The sequence below is a fragment of the Mustela nivalis genome, assembly GCF_964662115.1.
Source record: "Mustela nivalis genome assembly, chromosome: 10".
NCBI lineage: Eukaryota > Metazoa > Chordata > Mammalia > Carnivora > Mustelidae > Mustela > Mustela nivalis.
This window is the reverse complement of record NC_139029.1, coordinates 18,371,844-18,395,335: the sequence shown is the minus strand read 5'-3', so window position 1 is coordinate 18,395,335 and position 23,492 is coordinate 18,371,844. Positions and strand designations below refer to the sequence as shown.

The 23,492-nt window shown below is 55.9% G+C and overlaps 1 protein-coding gene across 20 annotated transcripts; it reads left to right on the top strand.

Annotated features, from left to right (window-relative positions):
* Nucleotides 1-1,578: 1,578 nt before the first annotated feature.
* On the top strand, nucleotides 1,579-22,949 carry UBXN11 (UBX domain protein 11). Of its 20 annotated transcripts, none has more exons than XM_082684843.1 (15): nucleotides 1,579-1,824; nucleotides 5,527-5,632; nucleotides 6,442-6,470; nucleotides 7,098-7,196; nucleotides 9,600-9,700; nucleotides 10,184-10,238; nucleotides 10,695-10,771; nucleotides 13,022-13,148; nucleotides 19,406-19,620; nucleotides 19,913-19,990; nucleotides 20,934-21,051; nucleotides 21,182-21,285; nucleotides 22,406-22,479; nucleotides 22,551-22,691; nucleotides 22,771-22,949. In XM_082684843.1, exons 2-15 carry the CDS (start codon nucleotides 5,562-5,564, stop codon nucleotides 22,931-22,933), a joined length of 1,452 nt encoding a protein of 483 aa, XP_082540969.1. In that variant the 5' UTR covers nucleotides 1,579-1,824; nucleotides 5,527-5,561; the 3' UTR covers nucleotides 22,934-22,949. The 20 variants fall into 20 exon arrangements, 15 of the variants coding, with proteins under 15 accessions (XP_082540969.1, XP_082540970.1, XP_082540981.1 ...); XR_014299204.1 differs by having other exon boundaries at nucleotides 1,747-1,824; nucleotides 6,445-6,470; nucleotides 22,606-22,691; XR_014299205.1 differs by having other exon boundaries at nucleotides 1,747-1,824; nucleotides 6,445-6,470; nucleotides 21,143-21,285; nucleotides 22,606-22,691.
* Nucleotides 22,950-23,492: the final 543 nt, after the last annotated feature.

Sequence of the window (23,492 nt, the reverse complement as noted above, 5' to 3'; positions counted from 1 at the left end):
ACTTTATTCTCTCAGTGGGGCTCTGCAATAGGTTTTCCAATTATCCCCATTTTCCTGATGAAGAAACTGAGGCTTAGATATTCAGTGACCTGTTCAAGGTAGTAAATGGTGGAGTCAGCCTCATTTGAACTTGAATACAGGTCTGTCTGAAGCCACAGTCATGTATGTAACCTCGGGGGCTGCCCTCGTAGTCACTGATTCCCTGCCCCTCTTCCTCTTAGAGGACACAGTGGTTGTCTCTGAAGCCCAGCTCTAGTCTCACCCACTCACCCTTCCATGGTCTCTTTTTGCCTCATTTGCATGCCAGGTAGTAAAAGAAACCCCCTTCGCTTCCCTTCTTTGGTTTTAAGCCTCCTGTTGCTGATCAGAGCTCCAAGCCCCCCAAAACACTTGGCCCAGCATAACCTAATGGTTTATCAACACACATACTTCAAGCCTCAGAGAAATTTCTGGGAGAAGCTCAGTGGCAAGAGGGCTCTTCCACCTCCCACTTCCAGTCACCTTCCACAGGAACCCTTCCCTTGGCTGTGGGCCTGTACCACCTGCCCCTCAGCCTATCTTTGTCTGCCCGTTTCACCAAAGTGGGAGCTTCTAGAAAGAGCACAGATTCTGGAGGCAGACAGTTCTGGATTTGAAACCACTTTTACTGATTACCTGCATGGTCCCGAGCAAATACCTTCACTTCTCTGAGCTGGTTTTCTCATCTGCAAACCTCATACTGTTGGCATCCAACACTTGGAAGGCACTCATTAATTCGTAGCTCCCTTCAGCCTCCAATTGGTTCATAAGGAATGCCTCAAGGAGCTGGCCCTCCCCTGCATGCGGCAGACCAGAAAGTCAAATGGAAAATATTACAAAGTGCAGTCTGTGATATGCAAGGGTTTTGGTGGTTGAGCCCAGGCCTAAGGAAGTGGGTGCCTGCCAGTAGAAGTCATTGATTTTTAGACCATCACCGCTGAAAGGTTGAGAGATGATGATAAAGATAGTTAAAAGCAGGAAATGTTTTTGAAAACTTACTCTGTATGGGTGTTGTGATTGTTACTGTGAATAATTATTTCATTTAATCCTCAAGACAACCCTGTGGGGTGGGTATTATCCCCATTTTACAGATGAAGAAACGAAAAACTTGCTCAAGGACGCACAAGTCAGGCGCCAGGACTCCTGAGGCCAAAGTCCATGCTCTTAATTAAACTGCCTCTAGTTCTTCTAACATTTTACTTTTTTAGATGAGGCTGGGGAGGGTAAATATCTCACCCAAAGTCAATGTCTTATCCAAAGGCAAAAGGAGTCTCACCTGAACTTAAACACGAAGGAACTAGGATTTGAGCATCCCTGGTCACGAAGTGAGCAGAGAAATTCGGATTTAGGAAACATTTATTAAGTACTTGGCATCATTTCAATTCATGTTCAAAAAAGCCCCGCGATGTACTGCACTGATCGGATGCAGAAACAAGAGACTCAGAGGGCTAATCTCCCCCCAAATAAATTTAGCAAAGACGGCTGCTCTGTCGGATTACCCATTCAGGATTCAGAGGCTTCGGGAATCTAACCCCAGCTTCTCTCCTTTTTCGAGGTTGGGGAGTGGGAGGTATAATTGAACCCTCCACTTCTCCAGACACCGAGGGCGTTACACGGTGGTGGATTCTGGGATTTGAGGTATCCCGCGAAGAGTTTAGACTCGTGGGCCAATAGAATTCGAGCACAGGCGGTGGCACGCCCCCATCCGCCTAATTAGCCAATGAGAAGCGCATGGGTTCTGGTCGCCTGGGAAACCGCGTGACAACAAGATGGCGGCGCCGTGGGACGGCTCCGTGGCACTACGCGGTGAGTCCCGGTTCAAAGTTTTGCGGCCCTGGAGTCCCCTACGCAGGCTGGGGCCCTCGCCCCGAGAGCCCGAGGACCCGCGAGTCCAGCGGTTGGGTGGCCCAGCAGGCTTCCGCGTCATGGGAGCGGCTTCAGGTCCCCGCCTACGTGGCTACCGGAGGAGGCGGGAGGAGGCGACGCAGCTCCCGGGGAGGGGTTAGGTCGTGACTGAAGTCGCGTCGTGAGCGCTTCCAGCTGGAGATGGAGGGCTTGAAGGCGTGCAGCCTGCCAGGCCTTGTCCGCGCGAGAAAGCACTGGGCCTGGGCTGAACTGTGCAAATGGACCGCGTAGGTCTGCTGGAGGAAATAATCAGTCAAGCACCGCCCTGACTTGGGTCTTAAAGATGTAGGGGCATGGGACACAGCTTTCCTCTCAAAGCCCCAGCCTGAAGGGGACACAGTCCAACCTGTAGGCGTCTCCAGCTTGAGGGGGAAGTCAACAGTCAGTCCCTGGAAGCCCCCATGTGAGGGGAGTAGACGTGGCTCTATCCTCAGGCCCACCTCTGCCCCGGGTCTCAGGAAGGAGGAGACCCAGCCCCAGAAGTCAGGGGTCTCTTATAATCCATGGGAAAATTAATCTGGAGACAGTGTGCTGGTCTGAAGCGAGACAGGAAGCATGAAGTCACTTGCCGGCTATCGTGACAGCCCCAAGGAAGGTCCCTGAGAGCCCCACGAGGATGACCAAAGTGGGCATGGAAAGAAGGAGCTGTGTGAGAGACGTTGTAGAGTTTAACCTGCAAAGTCTGGCGATGGATGGGATTAAGAGAAGAGGAAAGAGAGGACAACTTTGTGCTTGGATGATGGGGTCGCATTAAGAAGGGGGAAGTGGGAGGAGCTTATTTTGAAGGAAGATGTTGAGTTTGGTTTGGGGACTGGGTCCCTTTTTTTCTGAACTTTGTTGAGATAATAATTCCCATAATATATACTTCACCCTTTGAAATATAAACTTCAACCGTTTTTCGGATATTCATGAGACTTGGGCAACCACCACTACAATCAATTTAGATATTTTCATCTGTCTAACAAGAAATTCTATACCCTTTATCAACTACACCATATACCCTCGAATGGCCTCCAGCCCTAGGCAATTACCAATCTATTTTATGTCTCTAGATTTGTCTATTCTGGACATTTTATATCAATGGGTTCATAACAATATGTGGTGTTTTGTGACTTTCCCTTAGCATAATGTTTTCAGGGTCCATTCACGTGGTGACCTGGCTTCCATTTCTTTTTATTGCTTTCTAATACTCCATTGTAAGAACATACCAGAGTTATGTGTCCCTTGGCTGGTGGACATTAGAGTTGTTTCCATTTTTGCACATTATGAATAATGCTGCCGTGAACATGTAGGTGAGTTTTTGTGTGGATATAAGTTTTCATCCTGTGTAGATCCCCAGGAGCAGAACTGCTGAGCCATAAAGTAACCTTCTGAGGAATCGCCAGACAGTTTTCCACAGCTGCCACGCCATTTTCTGCTCCAGCTAAGATTCCAATCTCCCCATCTCCTCACCAACACTTGTTCACTTCTGTCTTTTTTTTAACTAGTTTCTTTTGAGGGGCTGTTATGGTGATGAGAATTTGGAGAAGGGAGGGGTAATTGGGGCCAGAGGAAACTCATGTAGAACAGTGCTAGCTGGGAGAGGAACATCACCTGTTAGCATGATGGAATGTTCTAAAGATTGACTGTGGTGATTGTTTCACAACTCTGTGAATATACCAAAAATCACTGAACTGTACTCTTTTAAAAGGGTTAAGTATGTGAATTAGATCTCAATAAAGCTGTTTTTTATTTAAAGGTAAATACTGTATGTTTCCATTAATGTAACATTCCTGAAGTAAGAAAACAGTAGTGGTTGCCAGGGTTGAAGATGGTATGGGTGTAACCGGAAGGGGCTGGTATGAGGGAGATCCTTGGGGTGAGGGAATCTCTGTGGTGATGGAGTAGTTCTTTTCTTAAATTATTTATTTATTTATTTAAGATTTTATTTATTTATTTGACAGACAGAGATCACAAGTAGGCAGAGAGAGAGCCAGGGAAACAAACTCCCTGCTGAGCAGAGAGCCCAATGTGGGGCTCGATCCCAGGACCCTGGGATCATGACCTGAGCTGAAGGCAGAGGCTTTAACCCACTGAGCCACCCAGGCACCCCGATGGAGTAGTTCTTTATCTTGACTATAGTGGCGGTTACCTGGAATGTCCATGGGGGTGACAAAGCATAAAAGGATACAGACATGTAGTGTAACTGTTGGGGAGTATCTGGGTGAAGGGCACACAGATCCCCTCCATACTATTTTCCTAATTTCCTGTGAATCTATAGTAATTTAAAAGTAAAAACTTAACATATGACTAAAGGACAGACAAAAACAAAGAAAAAAAAGAGGAGTTAGCTCAACCGAAGGAAGGGGGCAGGTCGGAGTGGGGACTCCATTCTAGGAAGGAGTTCTGGGCCAGGGGAGCATTTGAGGTCGGGCAGGTTCAAGTGTAGGAGTGAGGGGGAGTGAGGTCAGGAGATGCAGGCAGGGACCAGATCATCTCTGTTAATTTTGAATTTCTTCTTTTGAATTTCTTTTCTCTGGGCAAGAAGGAGCCACTGGGAGCTTTCAGCAAGGTGGTGACATATTGAAAAAAAAAAAAAAAGGAGGTGACGTATTAGTTTTATGTTTCTGAAGATCCCTCTAGCTGGAAACCTGTGCAGGGAACCAGGAAGGGCTGTCACACTTGGCCACACAAAACAAAAGGATGCCTGGACAAGAAGGCAGGGACTGGGGCAGGCCAGGGACAGACTGGGAAGGCCGATGGTGGGAGTGAGGAAAGGCCAGGTCTGGGGCAGGAGTCCCAAACTCGAGTGAAGACAGAGTAGCTGCCTCCCAGTGGCACAGCTCCCTTTGCTGGGCAGCTTCGGGGCAGGGGGGAGGCCATGCCACACATTTTCAAAGGGCAGCTGTCTTGGATTTGTCCTAAAAAGACTTGATTCAGACCCTGATGGGCCCCTTTGGTTCTAGGATTTCTAAATATTAGCCACATAATATATTCAATTCACTGAATAGAGTAGTGGCCTTTAATTCCATCCCTGACGTGCATTCATCTTAACAGAAGAAGAGAGAAGGAGGGGGACAGACATGTATAAGTGTCCTCAGTGTATAGTAACAAAAGCCACAACAGCCACATTAAAAATTTTTTTAAGATTTTATTTATTTATTTTTAATTTTAAATATTTTTATTTTTTATTTTATTATTTATTTATTTATTTATTTAATTCTCAATCAAATGCAGTGCATGATCCTAGGACTTGAGCTTTGTGTCAACCAGCTCCTTGAAGGATGGAGCCAGGACACAAGTGGGGGAAAATCCCAGGCTCCTGGCCCATCTCTGGACCTGGACCCCCCAACTCCCATCACCCTTTCCCAACCAGGCCAGGGGCCTCCAGGGTCAGAACAGAGAACAGGATATCCAGAGGCTCAGGCCAAGATCAAGCACAAGGATCCTGAGACCAAGCTGCTTCCAGAAACCTCTGCAGGGGTGGTGGGAAGAAGTGAGGGGCGCTGCTCCCTGGACAGTGCTTCTTCCTGGGAAAAGAAACCATGGAAGAGGAAGTTTCCCTGGTCCCGAAGCCCTGGGCCCCCTCTTTCCCCAAGGACTGACTTTCTTCTTTCTTTTCAGGGAGTTCCTGACAGCTAGCGTCTCGAAGTAGAACTATGGGCTCACCTTTGGCCTCCCTTGGCAAGACCCGAAGAGTGCCCCTGCAGTCAGAGCCTGTGAATCCAGCGTAAGGAACCTGCCTGGGGCGAGGGGGAGGGGGTTGGGGGGTGCGGTGGGGGGATCTTTGTGTTGGTGTCTCTGCCTTTTGGCCCCTGTGGACTAGGAGGACGGCTCCTAGTGTCTTAGGGCAAAAACCAGGAGTTACATAACCTTCCCTGACCACTGGATCTTTCTCTGTACCACTTCCTCGGAGAGGCTCCATAGCTCATCGGAGCAGACGCTGCCTGGGCCCTCTGCCAGGGTGTGGGCTGGGGGGGAGTGGCGTGGCCCCCAGGTACACAGAGTTCTGGGGTCGGTTTATCAAAACCGATGGGCAGCTTCTCTGGCCCGGCCCCGTGCTGAGCCCTCGGTAAGGGGAATCCTTTACATCTGCCTCCCGTTTTTATCCTTTTGAAGCATTTTTTACCCCTCTCCTTGCTCTTCTGAACACCACTTTGAGTCATTTGAAGGCCAGGGAGATCTAGGGCAGCTGAGCGACAGGCCTGGGGTCCCACAGCCATTTCACAGCGGAGCTGGGGCTGGGCTGTTGGGCTTGGGAGTGCTTGTGTCTTCCATCCAAACCCCCTGCCCCTCCGCCCCGTTCAGCCCTTCCCTGCCCTTCCCCACTGGGACAAGGGGACACCTCAAAGCCTGTCCCTTGGTTTGCCCCAGGGTCAAGGATGGGATCTGGGGAGGAGATTGCCTCGGGAGGCAGAGTCCCAGCCTCCATCTCGTTTAGGCTTGGCTGGGCCCCTAGGGCCGGAGCCGCTCCCCTGATGACATTCCAGAGGGTCCTAACTTGTCTGTCTTCCTTCTCCTTCCTGCCCGGGTTTCCAGCAGGCGAGGGATAAAAATCTATGGAGATGGTAAGTGTGGGCTCTGCCCTCATGTCCCCTCTCCTCACACCTCTTGGGTGTCCCTGGGGTCGTGTAGATGGAGAGAAGGGACAAGATGGCGGCCACTGTCAGAACAGCTGGCCCACCCACAGGGCCCTCACGCCCTCCTGAGGACAGGACCCACAGCAGCTCTCTGATTCAGAGGCCCCACACCCTGAGCAGAGATGTCACTGCTAACATGGGAAGCCCTCCACTCACTGTGGGGTTGGCCAGTGGGTGCCAAGAAGCCATGGGGGTCAGACCCCAGCAGTCCTTCCCCTGACAGCCTCCTCCAGCCCATCCTGCCTTTCCCTCCCAGAAGCCCCATCCTCCCTTGGCTGCCCCGCCAACCGCAGGCTCAGACCTTTGCATCCCAAGCCCATTCTTGCTGCCACCCCTGGCTGGCATCGGCTACTCAGGTCCTCCTGGGAGCCAGGCTGGGAGAATTGCAAGAAAGCCTGCTCTGATTGGATCCTTACTCCCTGACATCCCACGTGTTCTATTCGTGTATACTTGCGGGTACAGAGTACAGGCTGCTTCATCTGGGCCAGAGCCCGGGGCCCCAATGTTCTCTGGGCCTCAGCCCCAGAGCAGTGACCTGGGCATCCCTGTCTGCAGAAGACGAGGCAGACGTGCTGAATAATGGACTTGGCCCAGAAGAAAAGATCGCTGTCCCTTCCTGCTATGGCGGCATTGGTGCGCCTGTGAGCAGACAAGGTAAGAACAGAGGCCTACAACGGGTCTGGTCCCCAGCAGCAGGAGAGGGTCTCAGGGAGGGGGTGAGGCCCAGAGAGGCATGGACCTACTCTTGCCTGCTGTGGGTGAGCCCCTGGTCCGCAGACAGCGCTCCTCGCCTGGCCTGCGCTGTCCCCAAAGGACCATGGTGACACCGATCTCAGAGGTGCCCAGAGGGGCCCACTGGGCAGCTTCCCGGTGGAGGGTGGAATGGGCCCGGGCACAGGGGAAACCTGGGCAGAGTCGTCAGAGTCGGCTGCAAGCCCAGAGGAAGTGGGGACAAGACTAGAAGTTTCCACCAGCTGTAACACCTTGGGTAAGCAATGTTCTATCTCTGGGCCTCCCATTTCCTTGTCTATGAGTGGGGAGACACTCCTCCTCTGAACCCCGCCATGGGATAGAACAGGGAATTGAGGCTGTAAAAGGAAGCCAGAAGAGCCTGGCCCCACAACCATACAGGCACAAAGTCTGGCTCTCCTGCAGCCCGGCTGGGGACACACTTGTTAGCAACCCCAGTACCCAGCTCCTCCCCTTAAGGAGCTGTTCCATGTGCTCTTTGCCTCTCCCCCTGGCATCTGCTCCTCACCCTACTCTCAGCCAGTGTCTGTCCCCACCGAGGTCACAAACAAGGACTCGCCTGTCCTGTCTCACTTCTCTGCACAGCAGCATTCCACAAGGGTCACCGTTCCCTCCTTCTCACATTGCTCTGGGCTCTTCGCCACCATGACGCCACTCAGTCGGGTTTCTTCTGCCTCCCAGGCTCTTCCCTCTCTTCGCTAGCTTTTTCTTTTCCTCCTAGCTTTTCAGTGGGGATGCTTCTCCCCTGGGTTCTCTCCATCTCTCTCTCTCTCCCCCTGCTGCCTCAGTGAGATCATCCGCGCTGTAGGCATGGATGGGGTTCGGAGGTCCGTAGAGCCGTTATAGGACTTTGACTGCAAGGCAGAGAAATCCCTTACTCAGCTAGCACGGACATTGAGGAGGACTTACTGTCCCGCGTAGCACGACATCCAGGAGGCAACTCCAGGGTTGTTAATCCATCCCCTCAAAGACATCATTGAAAGGCCAAGTTTTGGGGTGCCTGGGGGGCTCCGTTGGTTATCAGTTCAGGTCATGATCTCAGGGTCCTGGGATGGAGCCCTGAGTCGGGCTCAGCAGGGAGTCTGCTTGTCCCTCTCCCACTACCCTTTCCCCTGGCTCGTGCTCACTCTCTCTCTCTCACTCTCTCAAATAAATAAATAAAATCTGAAAAAGAAGTTCAGGTTTCTCTGTCTTTCCACTGAGCCATCTTTGGCCTGTCTGCCCACATGGCTGTGTGGCGACACAAGCAGTTCCTGATTCACGCATAGGGCAGCGGGCCAGGGAAGGAGAGGGCCCATTCCTCCCCTCTGGGTCTTCCTTAGTTTCTTTTCCTAGACTTTATTTTGGAGAATGTCTAGCCTATACAGAAATTAAAATAATAGTATAGTGAACACCTGTATGTCTGCCAGCTAGATGCAATAGTGAGTGACATTTTGCCACTAATTTGCTTTTTCTCTGTCCATATACACATATGTATGAATGTAAATGTATTTTTTTGATGAACCATTTAGAAGTCAATTTCAGATATCATGACATTTCACCTCTAAATGCTTCAGTGAGTATCTCTTCCGAATAAGGGAACCCATGCCCACAGGACAGGGACAGCCCCCGAGAATGTGGATGACTCGGAGACGCCCTCCAGCCCCTCTTCTGCACTCAGATTACCTATATTCCAAAATTAGCTCCTGGCTATTGTTTTTCCTGAGCTAGGTTCTAATCTGGGTCAGGCATTGCGTTTGATTGTTATACCTCTGTAGAACAGTGTCCTTGCCTTTTTATTTTTATTTTTTTAAAGATTTTATTTATTTATGACAGAGAGACACAGTGAAAGAGGGAATACAACCATGGGGGAGCCAGAGAGGGAGAAGCAGGCTCCCTGCTGAGCAGGAAGTCCAATATGGGGCTCGATCCCAGGATGCTGGGACCATGACCTGAGCCGAAGGCAGACGCTTAACAACCGAGCCACCCATGCACCCTTGTCCTTGCCTTTTTAAGATTAAAATGAAACTGACTCTGAAAAGTCCGGGCCATATGTCCCTCGGAGAGCCCACACACAGATCCTGGTGCTTGCTTGTCCTCTGTGCTGACTCGTTCCCCTATCTGCTGCGTTCCTATAAACTGAGGCACACTGTGGGGACAGCATGAGCTGATACAGGCAAAGTATTTTGGACAATCTCTAATATCTAAGTGACAGCTTCTATTACTACTGTTCTTTCTGCTTCTGGGAATCCCTACCGCCCTCCACTGGACCCCCATACTTCAGCCTCCTCTCTAGGCCTGGGCTCCAGGACTTTGTCTGTTTGGCAGTCCCCGTGTTCCGTGACTCGGAGCTGGTGGCCACCTTGACCAAGAAGATGCGGGATCTGGAGCGGCAAGTGAGGTCTCAGACTGATGAGCTGCTGTCCAAGGTGGGACCCCAGTAGGGACAGGGCCAGGGTCTGGTCTGAACGGTAGAGGGGCCCAGGCTGGGGAGGTCAGTGAGTTTACTACCATAGTAGGCCAGGGCGGATGGGTTCTAGAACCGTCTCTCCCAATGAACCTCCCAGTTCAAGCCCCAGGTATGGCCTGGGGCTGATCTGGGTCCCTGTGACTTGAGCAGAGAGGCTCACTCAGCTGTAGAGTGAGGCCGGTAGCCTTGGACAAGGTGGTAGCAGTGGCTGCTGGCTGTGGGGCACTTGGAGGTGCTCCCTGCCTCTCCTCACCACAGTGGAACCACAAGGGTATCTGAGGGGTAGGAGCAGTGGCTGTGCCAAAGGGGGGCAGGGACAGGGTCTTTAAACTCCCCAGTGTTCTACAGAGGCAAGAAGTCTGGGTCTTCCCATCTAGAAGGGGCTCCCTTGTGCTCTGAGAACCCCCAGGTCTGCCTGTCCCTCCTTGTCTTGCTGCTGCAGGATCGGAAGATACGAGCCCTGGAGGAAATGGTGCAGAACCTCCAGGAGCACCAGGGTAAGAGGCTCTCTTGGTCGGCTGCTCAGCCCTCCCGGGACACCTCCCCTGGGCTGGTGGCTGCTGGGCAGCAGGGCTCCATGAGCATCAAGCCCTCATGGGTCCTGGACAGCTGAGCCCAGACAGTGGTTATGATACACCAGGACAATGATGTCCTCTGTGGGACTGAGTCCCCAGAGCACATCCGTAGCCCAGCCCCGAGCACTGGGCACGCCATCGAAAGTGTGGAGGAACACAGCCCCCTCGGGAGCCTCAGGGGGCTGAGGTTGGGTGGTTGGTCTCCTGAGAGTCAGTCCGGGCCTCCCCTCTCAAGGTCGGAGGAGAGGCCCAGAGGCAGTTTTCAGGGGACCCCTTGAGTTCTCAAGGGGCAGCTACTCCAAAGGACAGTGAGGGCAGAACGACAGGCAAGGCCAGAGGTGGTCCGGCAGCCTCCCTGCTGCTGATCTTTCCCTGCAGGCCAGGTCAGGACGCAGCAGCAGCAGGACCTGGAGACCACATGCCTGCGGCTCCAGCGCCAGGTTGAGGAGATGGAGGTGAGAGAGGCAGTGGCCCAGAGCTATCTGGCCCTCAGGACCTGGCTCTGGGTCCTCCAGCCCCTGCACGCCCCATGGTTCCCTCCTCAGGACTAACCCAGAGTCTGAAGAGCCGGGGAGGATCTAGCGCCCTGACCCCGCTGGGCCCCCTGACCTCCTCGTTCTCGCTGGGAGCCTCTCGGCTCCAGCCACGGGCCTGCCTCTGGTTCCCTGGACACCTTGAGCTCTTCCCACCACAGGACCTTGGTCCATGCTGTTTCCTCTCCTTGAGGAGTGTTTTTCCACCTTCCCCTGGTGGGTCTTGTTAGTCATCGTCAGTCTCACATCAGGGGAGGGGGCCCTTCCCAGGGGGCCTCAGTCTCCCCTGTGGGACAGTGAGCTCCCACCAAGGCAAGGACTGCTTTCTTCCTGGTCGCTGCTACACAGCCAGGACCAAGCTTAGCGCCCGGTCATGTGTGGTTACTGGTGGGTCATGGCCATCACTTGCCTTTGAACATGGCATCTCACCCACCAGGTGCCACCTGTTGGCCCTACTGACTTATCTATTCACAAGCCAGACTTGAACTGTAGGGACCATAGGCCCAAAGGAGGGTACTAGGTACACATGCCTCCTCAGTGCCCCCCTGCCCCTGATGACTGGTGCTCCCCCACCCCCAAAATCTCTCCCTCTCACAGAGCTGGCTTCCAAAGCCCCATCCTAACTGAGACCACAGAATCAGCGACCAGGCCACAGCTGCGGGAGGGCCCTTGGCTCCCGGGGCCTATTCCATACCCTGGGGCTGCCTGAACTCTCTGCTGAGAGTGCTGGTTGGGGGGCCTGGGGGGGCTTCTCTGAACTGCTGCCACAGGGGGTGAGGGCCACGCCCACAGCTTCAGGGCAGAAGGTATCTTGGCGGCTCCCACGTTGGTGGCCTTCACACATTGACTCCTTCATTTAACTCAAACAAAGCATCTCTGGGTGCCAGGCAGCCGGCCAGGTGCCGGGAAGTAAACGTGGTCCCTGTCCCTGGGGCTGGCAGGGGACAGAGACATAAACAAGGACGTGGGTACACAAATATTTCTGTACTTAGCTGGGTGACAGGATAGGGGCGAGCTGGAGTTTGGGCCGCTCTGCGGGGTGGCATCAGGCAGATCTGGAGAATAAAGAGGTGATCAGGGAATGAGGATCAAGGCCGAAGAGATGCCACACAGACTCCTGTGGCCGTGGAGAGCAAGAGGGAGAAGGAGAGACGACAAGGACCGTCGGGGGAGCCTGTCCACCCGTCACGCGGGGCTGGATTCTGTCCTCCAGGATGGGAGGCCACGGGAAGGTTTCGGAGGCATGGACGGGGAGGCCTGTGGAAGAGCAGTTGGAGTCGTCGGGGGATGCGGGGTGGGGAATGGCCGGGGCTTGAGCAAGGTGCTGGGGCAGAGTGGAGGGATCCGAGTCTGAGTCACTGGTGGCGCTCAGAGGCCTTGCGGGTCGTGGCCGAGGTCCAGGTGGAGGGGTGCCATTGACTGAGACTGGAGATCTGGAGGGGCAGAGGTTTGGGAGATGGGGACAACGGAGTTAAGGCTGTTGGGGACGAGTTCATATTGAAATGCCTGTGAGACCTCTGAAGTGTGGCCGGCGGGCTGGGCACAAGTGAGAAGGAACGAGACGTGTTGGGGGGCTGACGACAGAAACCCGCTGGGTTTGGCACTGGGCGGGCTGGGCCGTTGGTGGTTGCACCTGAGCAGTTCCAGTCAGTAGTGAGACGGGGCTAGAATGGGGTCAGGAGAGAGAGGGAGTCGAAGAAGCAACGACAGGAAGTGTAGACAAGACAGAAGTTTTCCTGTGGCTGGGGGGATGGGAGGCCTAGCCCTAGAGAAGCTGCATGTGGCTCACAAAGTCCTCTGGGTCCTGCACAAGCCCGTGTCCCTGCCCTTCCTCCACTCAGGCCAGATGCACCGGGTGCCCCACTGCCATTGGGGCCACCTTCAGTGAGGTCTTCCTGGCGCCAGACACTGTGCTTTAAGCACTCTATGTGAGTGATCTTAACTGAGTCCTCCTCGCATGCTTCTAGGGGAGGGAGAAGCCTACAGCTCTAGAAGGTGAAATGGCTTCCCAAGGTTCCAGCCAGGAAGTAGCCAAGACCCCAGGGGCCCATCCCTTCTGCCCAGTGGGCGCTGGTTGCTGAGGCCTGAGGCTGGGGACCAGACTGCTGCTGGCTGCTCCCTGGGGGGGTTGAGCTGACCACGCCCCCCCATCTGTTCCTTCTCTCCATACAGCGGTTCCTCGGTGACTACGGGCTGCAGTGGGTGGGTGAGTCTGCGGACCAGGAGGGCTCAGACAACCAGGCAGACTCAGAGGATGGCAAGAGGGACTGGATGACAGCCAAGAAGTTCTGGAAACCAGGTAGAGTAGGGGGTCTGCCCCCAGTCCCTCCTACAAAACGAGTTCTCCAACACTACTCTGGGCCAGCAGCTGTCCAGAGGCAGTCTCATTCGCACACTGACCCAGGAGCAGGGAGGACAGGCTCTGCCTCCATCACTGAGCACCAGACCTGCCACCATGTTCTTCCTCTGGTCTTGCCTCAGACCCCCTGCTTGCTCATCTTTCAAAGGCCTGAGAGACCCAAGAGATACGAGACATAAGACAACCTCACTTGTGTTGGGCTCCATAGTTTACAAAATGTCTTCCATCCCAAAGTTTTAAAAAAACGAGTCCTCTGCTTTGGAAGCTGCCCTCAGAGCCAGGCTTGACCCCCCTCTTTGCGTTCCCTTTTCAGCCTCGCTGTAGCCAAGCCATTGAACTCGCCCTATTTCTCTGGGACTCCTCCATTCTTTTTTCTAAACTTGACCGTTCCTGATCTAGAGGAATGAACTCCACACATGTGGAGCTGTAGATCTGGCCATTTCTGAAAGTCCATTCTCTTCAAAGAATGGAGGTGATTGCCCTGAGGTACTTCTCCAGGCTCTGGAGCTGGTCAGAACTGGGTGCTCGCCTCCATTCTACTGCTCACTCCACGTGGGACTTGGGCGGGTGACTTCTGCTCTCTGAGCCTCCAGGTCCCCCTCAGGAAGTGGGGGTGCGCTCTTCCCTGCGGAGTTGAAGGGATCAGCGGGGTCGATGCCGAGCATCTGGCATTCACCTTGCACGTCATCAGCCCCACAGGCGGGGCTTTGCTTGTTTTCCACGGTGACGTGCCAGTGGCAGCCTCCCGGGAGCGTGGGTGAGCATGGCTCCCGAGGGGAGTGTTTGGAAAGTGACAACACCATCTTGATTTCATAACTTTCAAAACCTGAGAGTGCTGCCTCCCATTCAGGCCTGAGCTTTGGCCAGATCCCCCTAAATCTCAGGGCACAACTCCCCCACTGCTTCTTCTAAAAACATCACTTCCCACTTGTACAATATTTGTAGCTTTCAAAGCATTTTCATCAACAGCCTTGACACAAGCCACGGGTTGTTCCATTTTATAGACGGGAATCACTTAAGAAGTCTGGAGACTGTTGAGCCAAGGGAGCAAGACTTAAGGCTCAGAGCCCGTTTAGGAGGTGGTCCCAGTCATCTAGGCAGGAGATGAGAGGCCGTCCAGAGGCAGGGTGATCCTGGCGGGCACCGTGATGAGGAGCAGGGCAGATTTAGGAAGTGGAATCCATGGTCTTGGAGACTGTGCATCAGGGAGTGGACAGGAAGAATCGGGGATGGCCCTGGGACACCCCTTCCCGGGTAGGCAGGGAAGTCCTGAAAGGCGACTGCCAGATGCTCTAAGAACATTCCTGGGGTCTAGCGCTAGGGATCAGCCACCATGGCACCCTGGACCGCACGCATGCCCCTGCCGGCTGGAGGGCAGCCTTCCTCCTGGCCAGGGGGGGACCTCCTGGCTCCTTTGGGGGTCAGCCCAGATAGCTGGCTTCCGGACCTGGCTCTGTGGACTCCTAGAACAGGGCAGCCCCCGCTCTGCTGTGTTGTATGTTTACGCCCAGAATAAGCTGGCTCTGAAGCCCAGTGCTTCAAAGCTAGAGCAACTTGTGAAAACCACTGTGTGCCCTCCTCCTCTTTGCTTTCTGCTTCTTCAGCATGGAGGGGCCTCAGCTTAGCTTTGCTGCCAGCTGAACAATGAACACTCTTCTGGAATGAAATGAACACTCTTCATTTCCAGCAGCTTTTCCTCCTGGTGCCGCACCCCCCGCCCCCGCCTCCTTGGCTTCTCCCCCACCCTCCCAGCTTTGTCCCCAGGTGCCAGGCTGCTGCTGCCCCAAGGGCCCTCAGGGGCATGAAGCCAGCCTCTTGCTGTGGCCCTGATGCCCTGGCTCGTTGCTCTGGCTCTCCTTCTGTTGGCCACCACTCCCTGTAGGCCCCAGGCGGCCGTGGAGGTGGGCTGGGCATCTGGATGGGGTAACTGGTCCAGAACCAGGACTCTTGCCCTGGGGAGAAGGGTTCTCTGTCCCACAAAGGGGACCCGGCCCAGGGGAAGCCTTGCAAGGATGTGGCCTCCGGCTGGATCATTCACCCCTCCCTGCCCTCTCTACCCGTGAACTGAGCATTAACTAGGATGCCAGGCCCTCCAGGGTGTGCGGGGACTTGAAAGGGATGGTCCTGCTCTGGTGCAACCCAGTTGCCAGGTGTTGAGCCTCAGGGCTGAGAGCTCCTTGCTTTCCCTTCATCATCCCCTCAGAGCTCCTCACTCTCACTCAGCTCTGTCCTCTCTGAGCTCCTCCTTCCCCATCCCTGTCCCCTCTGAGCTCCTTGCTTTCCCCCTTCCCTGTTCCCTGAGCTCCTTGCTCCCCCTTTCCTGTTCCTTAAGCTCTTCCCCCTCATCCTTGTTCCCTCTAAGCTCCTCCTCCCCCTCATCCCTGCCCCCTCCGAGCTCAAATGAGGAGATGGGTGTGTTAATGCTCAGGCCGCTGAGAGCACTGAATGCCATTGTGCACGGGGTGGTTTCTTGCAGACCACTGATGGTGGATGAACAATGACCGAGCCATGGTTACTTAGCCCCTGCCAGGCTGCAGAAAACCCAGCATGGAGCCTGGCCCAGGGGCCAGGGCATTGGGCCTGTGTGCCCAGGCCTGCATGGTCCGGCACATGACCTGCTGCACAGGGCAAGGTGGGAACAGTGGGAACGGGGTGCACGGTGCTCAGCTGCGGAGGCCAGAGGATTGGCTGTGAGCCGGGAGGGACCACACTCTCAGGGCCTGATTTCTTTCCACCAGCCCCGCTGAGAGCAGAGCGAATGTAGCTCCCCCAAGCAGGGCCAGGCTTGCGGAGGTCTGGAGACAGCAGTCTGGTTCCTGCTCGGCCTTTGCGTGAAGCGGTGGGGACAGGCATGCCAGGGCCCCAGGGCACCGTGGTGGTATTGCAGCAGCAGGTGGCCCTGCCTGATGTGTGAGGAGCCAGCCCAGAGCAGCCCCACCACTCCCCTGCTGAGTGCGGCCCGGGCTGGCCCTCCTCTGGGCTCCGTGGCCTCTGCAGCGGTACTAACCACGTGCATGGTCATTGCGGTCACCCTGTCTCCACTCAAGTATGAGCGTGAGGAGGGCAGGACTGTGGGTGTGGGCACAGCCATGATTCTCAGGACCCAGCAGGGCTTGGGCAGTCTGGACATATTGGCAGGACCGAGGGAGGAAGGAATGGATCCAGTATGTGCTTCTTGAACTCCCACTCCGGGCCAGGCCCAGGTCTCGATCCTGTAGCCTGTGTTCAGGGAGTGCCCGCTGTGGTTGGAAAGACAAGCAACCAGGAAAGGACAACGGCCTGGGATACGTGTCGTGCTCCCCAGTGGGCCTGAGGGCTCCAGGAACTCAGGAGGCTGAGTCTCTGAGGCGGGGGCTCCTGGCAAAGCCTCTCAGAGGAGGTGGTTCCCTGAGCCGGTGGGGAGCAAGAGGGTAGGGTGTCAGTGACAACAAAGGCCACCTTCTGCCAGGCACCTCCTCTGAGCCTCACAGCCACCTGTGAAGTAGAGACTGTAACTGTCTTCATTTCATAGAAGAGGGGGCCCAGGCCCAGAGAGGTCAACCCACTTGTCGAGGATCACACAGCTTGGAAGCAGTAGCCCTGGGAGGACGGCTCCAGAGAGTGATGGAGGAGCAGGCCGAGGAGAGGATGGGGAACCTGGGTCCCAGGGGTCTCAGGCTTTAGGCCAAGGAACTTGGTTTTGATCTCCATGCTTCCCCAACTCTCCACTTTTTTAAAAAAAGATTTTATTTATTTGACAGAGAGAGATCACAAGTAGGCAGAGAGGCAGGCAGAGAGAGGGGAGGAAGCAGGCTCCCCATCGAGCAGAGAGCCCGATGCGGGGCTCTATCCCAGGACTCTGGGATCATGACCTGAGCCGAAGGCAGAGGCTTTAACCCACTGAGCCATCCAGGCGCCCCTCCTACTCCCCTGTTTAATAAACTTACGGGTGCTCAAAGTTGGATGAAGGCTCAGAGATGATCTCTCCCTGCACCACACCCCTCCTTAGAAAGGGAGCCCAGGGAGCAGTGTCCCAGAGGCAGCCTGCATGGTCACTGAGAATAGAGGCATAGGGTCACCTGGGCCCTGAAAGCTGCCTGAGCAGGAGCATGTCACCTTACAAGGCCCTGTCCCCTCATTTCTAAAACAGGAGCGGTAATACCTGCCTCTAGGTGCTCGGCACGAAGTAACCCTCACTGAGTCGTCCTTACAGTCAGTCCCCCGCAGCTGGATCTTGCTGGATGGGACAAAAGTTCCTATTCTCTCCCATTCCATGGACGGGAGAGTTGCAGCTCTGAGAGGAAATGCCTCAGCAGACCTCTGACCTGCCTTACCCCATGTGACCTGGCAATGGGCCAGGCTTCTGTGGCACACTCCCTGCTCTTTGGTGCCAATGCCAGGCTTGCTGCCTTGTTCTCAGGCCTGTTTTGCCTGGAGCTGCAGTTGTATCCCAGGTCCCTGGACTCCCTGCAGGCTGCTGCCGCCGCGGGCGCCCGCCCGGCCCACCGCACGGTGACTTCCCCACGCCTTAGCCCCACTGGCTGAGAGCCTCCAGGGCTGACTTTCTGAGCAAACTCTTTTCCCTCCAGTTGCTTCTTGGCATCCTCCCCTGGGCCTCCACCTGGCCCCTCCCTGTCCATCACCCCGTGTCCTTCAGCTCCTTGGAAAAGCCTTGGCTCCCGGATGCAGCTGGATCTGAGTGGATTTGAGGCAGCGTATCTGAGTGGTCCTTGGTCAGCGTGGTGTGGTTTGCGTGGGCCCAGTCCTCTGACCTTTCTAGGCTTCACTTTTCCCGTCTGTAAGAACATAGGGGTAGAGGCAGGGGTTCAAGGAGATGAGCTTTTCTGATGCCATTTTTAGGTTTACCAGTGTGTTCCGAATGTAGTTCGTTGTTAAAGAGAAAAGTGCCTTGCTATTGTTCTGACTCATGCCGGGGATGCCCAGGGTGTTCTGTGAGTTTTTCTTGGGCGTCTCGGGAAGTCCAGGGGACCCTGGAATGAGGTGGGAGGCAGGTGCAGCCCGTACCACCTGGCAGATGTAGGGGAGGGCGGAGTCCCGCTGGGGCCTTGAGCAGCCACAAAGGCAACAGGAAACAAAGCCACCCACATCGATGTTTCCTCGCCCCGCCCCATAGCTCCAGACCCCCCTGTCAGTTGCTGTGAGGAAAGGGATTGGGGCCTTGCTGTCCTGGTGAAAACAGGAGATTTTGTAGGGCTACGCTCCAGGGGATGACGGACTTGGGAGCTAGATCCCTTCAAAGACCCACAACAGGCCCCGGCCTGGCCCCTTCCAGCATCCCACCTGCCCTCCAGCCTTTCTGTTCTGGTGTCTGTTGTGGCTGTCCCCACTACCCCCTGAAGCTTAGGCACACCTGTGTGTGCAACACATTTTTCAGAAGAGGGGGCCCAAATGTCTGTCGGCTTCTCAGAGGGGTGTGTGGCCCACAAATAGTGGCACAGGCCAAGGTCTGCCGCATATGTGTTCTGTCCAGCAGTTGTCCCAACATGCCTCCCTACCCCCCAACAGCCATGCGTCCCTACCCCAACCCCCGCTTCCTGATGGTGCAGACCTGGGGCAAGTCATTTTTCATCTCTGTGGACCTGTTTCCTCATGTGTCAAATGGAGATAAATGACTCTTGCGTCATAGCCTCTAGGTTGGCCTGAGGCCCGTTGGCGCAAGGCAAGAATTGGTAACAATAACCCCCACGGCAGAGGGCCTGCTCTGAGCGGGCCCTCTCACGGTCACCTTCCCGGACCCACGTAGGAGGGGAGGCCGTGGTGCACAGCTTTTCATGTCTTGACCAAGGTCACATAGGTAGAAGCTGAAGAGCTGGGATTTGAACCCAGAGGATCCCCAGAGCTGACACAGGTGTGGAGCTGGATCAGATCCCACCCCTGCTCCATTAAGAGCAGCCGTTAGCCTTCTCTAACTTGTGGTTTCCTCATGTGAAGAATGGGGGCGATCACAGCCCCTACAGCATAGGGGTTGTAGGACAAGAGGGGCACGAGAGATCTGGAGCCCCTAGCACAAGTGAGGAATCAACAAAAGATGGCTGTTCTGCAGGGCAGTTGTTCTTCTCCCTCTTCCCCCCGGGCGAGATGGCCACTGATGGAGATGCCAAGGCCACCGCTCAGCCAGCCGGGGCCATGGAAGTCAGGGCTGCTGGAGCGTGCAGCTGCCCAAAGAGGGGCTCATGACTGTTTATCCTCTTTGCCAGGGGACTCACTGGCGCCCCCCGAGGTGGACTTTGACAGGCTGCTGGCCAGCCTGAAGGATCTCAGTGAGCTGGTGGTAGATGGTGACACCCAGGTGACACCAATGCCTGGTGGAGCACGGCTCCATGTCCTTGAGCCCATCCCACTGAAGCTCTATCGGAATGGCCTCATGATGTTCGATGGGCCCTTCCGGCCCTTCCGTGACCCCTCCACACAGGTAGGAGTTGTGGGGAGGGGAGACAGGCCGCTCTGGTGGCCTTGCCCTGCCTTCCCTGACCATTAGCTGGAGATGGGGGGGGGGGCAGCTCAACCTACCCTCTATAGGTACCCAAGTCCATGTGCAACTTGCAGACTGTGCCCCCCCCCCCCAAGTCTTGGAGCCCTGAGAACATCCAGAGTGTGATCCACTGGGTAAATCCAGGGCCCAGGGCTGGCTGTCCAGAGGGGAAGCAGAGCAGGGGGCACAGCACTGGTCCAGCTGAGCCTCACTCTTTCAATCCCTGCCGCAGCGCTGCCTCAGAGACCTGCTGGATGGCTTCTTCCCTTCAGAGCTCCAGCGGCTGTACCCCAATGGGGTTCCCTTTAAGGTGATGGGCTGCTCCTCACACCACCCTGTGTGAGGAGTTTGGAGGGGGTGGGGGCGTGCCCTAGTCTGAGGTGGGAAGCCACTCTCCTCCCCCCAGGGAACCCTAGTCTGATGACCTCTGGGAGAAGGGTGAGCCTCAGCCTGGCGGAGATGGGAGTAGGGAGCCTGCAGGGGTCTCAGTTGCTCCCTCAGCGAGGGCGCAGGCTGGAGGCTAAGCAGCAGGCAGTGCCCCCTGCTGGCACCCTAGAGGCACAGCCTTCAGCCTTGCAGGGCCACTGCCCCTCTCCAGCATCCAAGATACCTTGACGGCCCTGGGTTCCCGAGGTTCTATGCAAAAGTGGCCTGGCTCGCCCTGGAGGCTCCCGAAGCCATCTGTTGGTTGTGGAAGGCAGTGCTATGGGGGACAAACGTTGGGACTAAAGGACAGGGCATGTGCCAGCCCCCTGCTGGCAGGGGTGGGTGGGGGTGAGCCGAGCGGTGTGGTGGTGGGAGCATGGGGAGGGGTGGGTGTGGTGTGTCACTGCACAGTGAGGGTACGCGAGGGCATGTGCGCCACCACCACCTGGGCTTGGAAAACCGTGAGTCATGACCGGGGGTGTTTGAGGCAGTCCATGTCAAGACGGGGCTTTGCCCTCTCCTAACACTGTGGTGCCTTGTTTCCTGGCTGGCTCCCGAGAGGGGCTCTCTGGGAGCATGCAGCTCCAGCTGGCGTGCTTGCAGAAGCTGGGCCCAGGTTGGGGACAGTAGCATGAACTACAGCTCTCTGCTCTCTTGGGGGCCTCAGTTTATCTGTAAAATGGGGATTGCTTCAGACTGTCCCTTGAGCCTATTCCTGGGGGGAGGGTGTGGCGGGGGCTGGTGTGGGGAGGCCTCTGTTTGGGCAAGAGTAGGGTGGAGCCCAGGGCTGAAGGTCTAGGCCCATCGCTGCCCACCCTTCTTGCCAGGTGAGTGATCTGCGCAATCAGGTCTACCCAGAGAATGGGCTGGACCCATTCCCAGGTGAGGGCCGCGTGGTGGGCCGTCAGAGGATTCACAAGCTGCCGGACAGGATGGAGCACCCAGGTTAGCTTGGACTTGAGGCTGAGCCTGGTGGTGGGACACGGTGTGGGATGATCTCCGGGTAGCCTCCTCCACCATCATCCATTCCTCACAGCCCCTCCCCAGGCCAAGGCTCCCAATGCACTCCCTGCAGGCTCCAAGATGACTCCTGAGAAGTTTCTGAACAGGCTCCCCAAGTTTGTGATCCGGCAAGGCGAAGTGGTTGACATCCGGGGACCCATCCGAGACACCCTGCAGGTGAGGCCAGCCCTAGCTCCCCCAGCCTTCTTAGGCTCCCTGGACCAACCTGCCCGAGAAGAGGCTTGTCTGGAGATTCGGGTTCACGGGCTGTGGAGGAGGGCCTGGACGGAGAGATGAGGCTCTCAGGGCAGTTTCACTGTCTCCTGAAAACAGTCTGGGGAGGGCTCTGTGCTGGCACCCAGAGAGGGGCTGGACTGGCAGCCTTGTGGCTATGAGGCGGAAAGCCAAAGTCTAGGTCAGGCATGAGCCCAAGGACTAGGCCACCTCCTCAACGTCCAGTCCGGAATATCCAAATCAGTCCTGGATTCCCCTTCCCGGTCCTTAGAACACATCATCCTCCCTCCTCCCTCCCCATCCTGCTGCTCCTCCCGCATCTCCACCTGTGAAAGGTACCAAACCTCAGTTTCCTACCACTCTACCTCCTCCAACTCCTGTTTGATCTGTCCATCTCTAGCACACCTCCCAAATCCATCTCTTCTCTCCTTTCCCTCTGCCCACCTTCCTAGCCTTAGCCCCCGAATGGCTGTCTCAGACACCTGTGGTAGCTTCTCGCTGACCTGTCACCCCCACTCCTGCCTTGCCTGCTGCCCTCCCCCAGCAGTCTGTGTGTGTGTGAGAACATAAATTGGAGCTCTCATCCTGGCACTCAAGGCCCACCATCCCTTGCCGGTCCCCTTGCCCTGTCTAACCTTTTCTTTCTTCCAGCTCAACCTGATTCTCAGCTTCAGCCACGTGAACAGCTAACACTTTCTCAAATATATCATCTCCCAGAGAAGGCTTCTCTGACCAGGGCTTCTTTCCCTGCATTCCATTTCTGCAGCCTCCTCATCCTTAGTCATGGCTTAGGGTGAAGGGAAGGCCTTCCCTGACCCACGCTGGGTTAGGCCTCCAGCCCAGTCATCGTGTGGGGTTCTGTCTCCCCCACTAGCCTGAGGGACCTTAAGGCTTCTTAGGGGAATGATGGGGCTGCGTCCCAAAGCTTTCCTTCCATTTCCTCCCCCTTTAGCTCACTGGTCTCATCCACCCTTGTCCAGGGAGAAGTCCCCTCTAAGGGTTGGGGGGAAAGCTGTCTCTGGCAGGACCCAGGACTCTGTCTCCTTTCATCGATGCCTTCCAGAACTGCTGCCCATGGCCGGCCCAGGTCCAGGAGATCGTGGTGGAGACACCAGCCTTGGCTGCTGAGCGTGAGAGGTGAGGGCAGAGTGAGGTGAGGAACTTGGGGTTGGGCCACCAGGGGGCACTGATGGCCTTTAGGCCCACAGGATCCAGGAGTCACCCGAGTCACCAGCGCCTCTGCTCTCCATGCTGCGCATCAAGTCTGAGAACGGTGAGAAGGCCTTCCTGCTGATGATGCGGCCTGAGGACACTCTTGGTGATGTGCGCACCCTGCTTGCAAAGGCCAGGTGGGTATGGGGCAGGGCTGGCAGCTACAGGGGTCTCTGAGCCCAGGACTCAGTCTGATCCATTCTGCCCCGTCCCCAGGGCCGTGGACACCACCAGCTTCGAGATCATCAGTACCTTCCCACCCACGGTCTACAGCGACAACACAGTCACACTGCAGGCCGCGGGCCTGGTGCCCAACGCAGCACTGCTGCTTCGCACAAGCCGGGCCCCGCCGCCGGCTCCAGGCCCCAGCTCCAAATAAAGAGCCCGCTCCCACACAGGCTGCTCCATGAGGCTCTCTTGGCCAGGCAGACCCGCTGGGCGCCAGGGAAGGCCGGGGGCCCAGCTAGGCTGGGGCGGGGGGCGGTACCGACCCGCCCCCTCTGTAACATGAGCCCCAGCTGGCAGGCCTGGCTGCTGGGTCTTTGTCCTCTAGGTTCCTCTTTCTTCCCAGAAGGGCTAAGCAGATCCAGTGGAGGGAAGGCGGGCTCCAGCTCAGCCTCAGCAGGCTAGAAGAATCTCCTGTGCAAGTGTGCCAGCGGCGGATCCCTGTGCGCAGATGGGGACACTTCCTCAACACTCTGCACAAAGCCTCTGCACTCTGCACTGTCCCCAAACTGGGTGAACCCACTTCCATGAGACATGCACTCAGGGCCAGTTTGTTGGAGCCCTGGTCAGCGGCCACATGGCACAGCCACATTACCAGCTGGCACACAGATGTGCCACACTCACCAAGCCAGGTGTGTCAGGACACCATCCCTTGCGTGTGAATCAGGAGGTGACCCACCCACACTGGTTCCAGAAACACAGGTCTGCATGGG

What these genes read in the sequence shown, in the direction of transcription:
- UBXN11 (XM_082684842.1), top strand. Translation starts at nt 5,562, where the DNA reads ATGGGCTCACCTTTGGCCTCCCTTGGCAAGACCCGAAGAGTGCCCCTG. An exon ending in CCATCCGAGACACCCTGCAG is followed by an intron (nt 21,286 to 22,405) that starts GTGAGGCCAGCC and finishes GATGCCTTCCAG; the next exon opens with AACTGCTGCCCATGGCCGGC. An exon ending in TTGGCTGCTGAGCGTGAGAG is followed by an intron (nt 22,480 to 22,550) that starts GTGAGGGCAGAG and finishes TTAGGCCCACAG; the next exon opens with GATCCAGGAGTCACCCGAGT.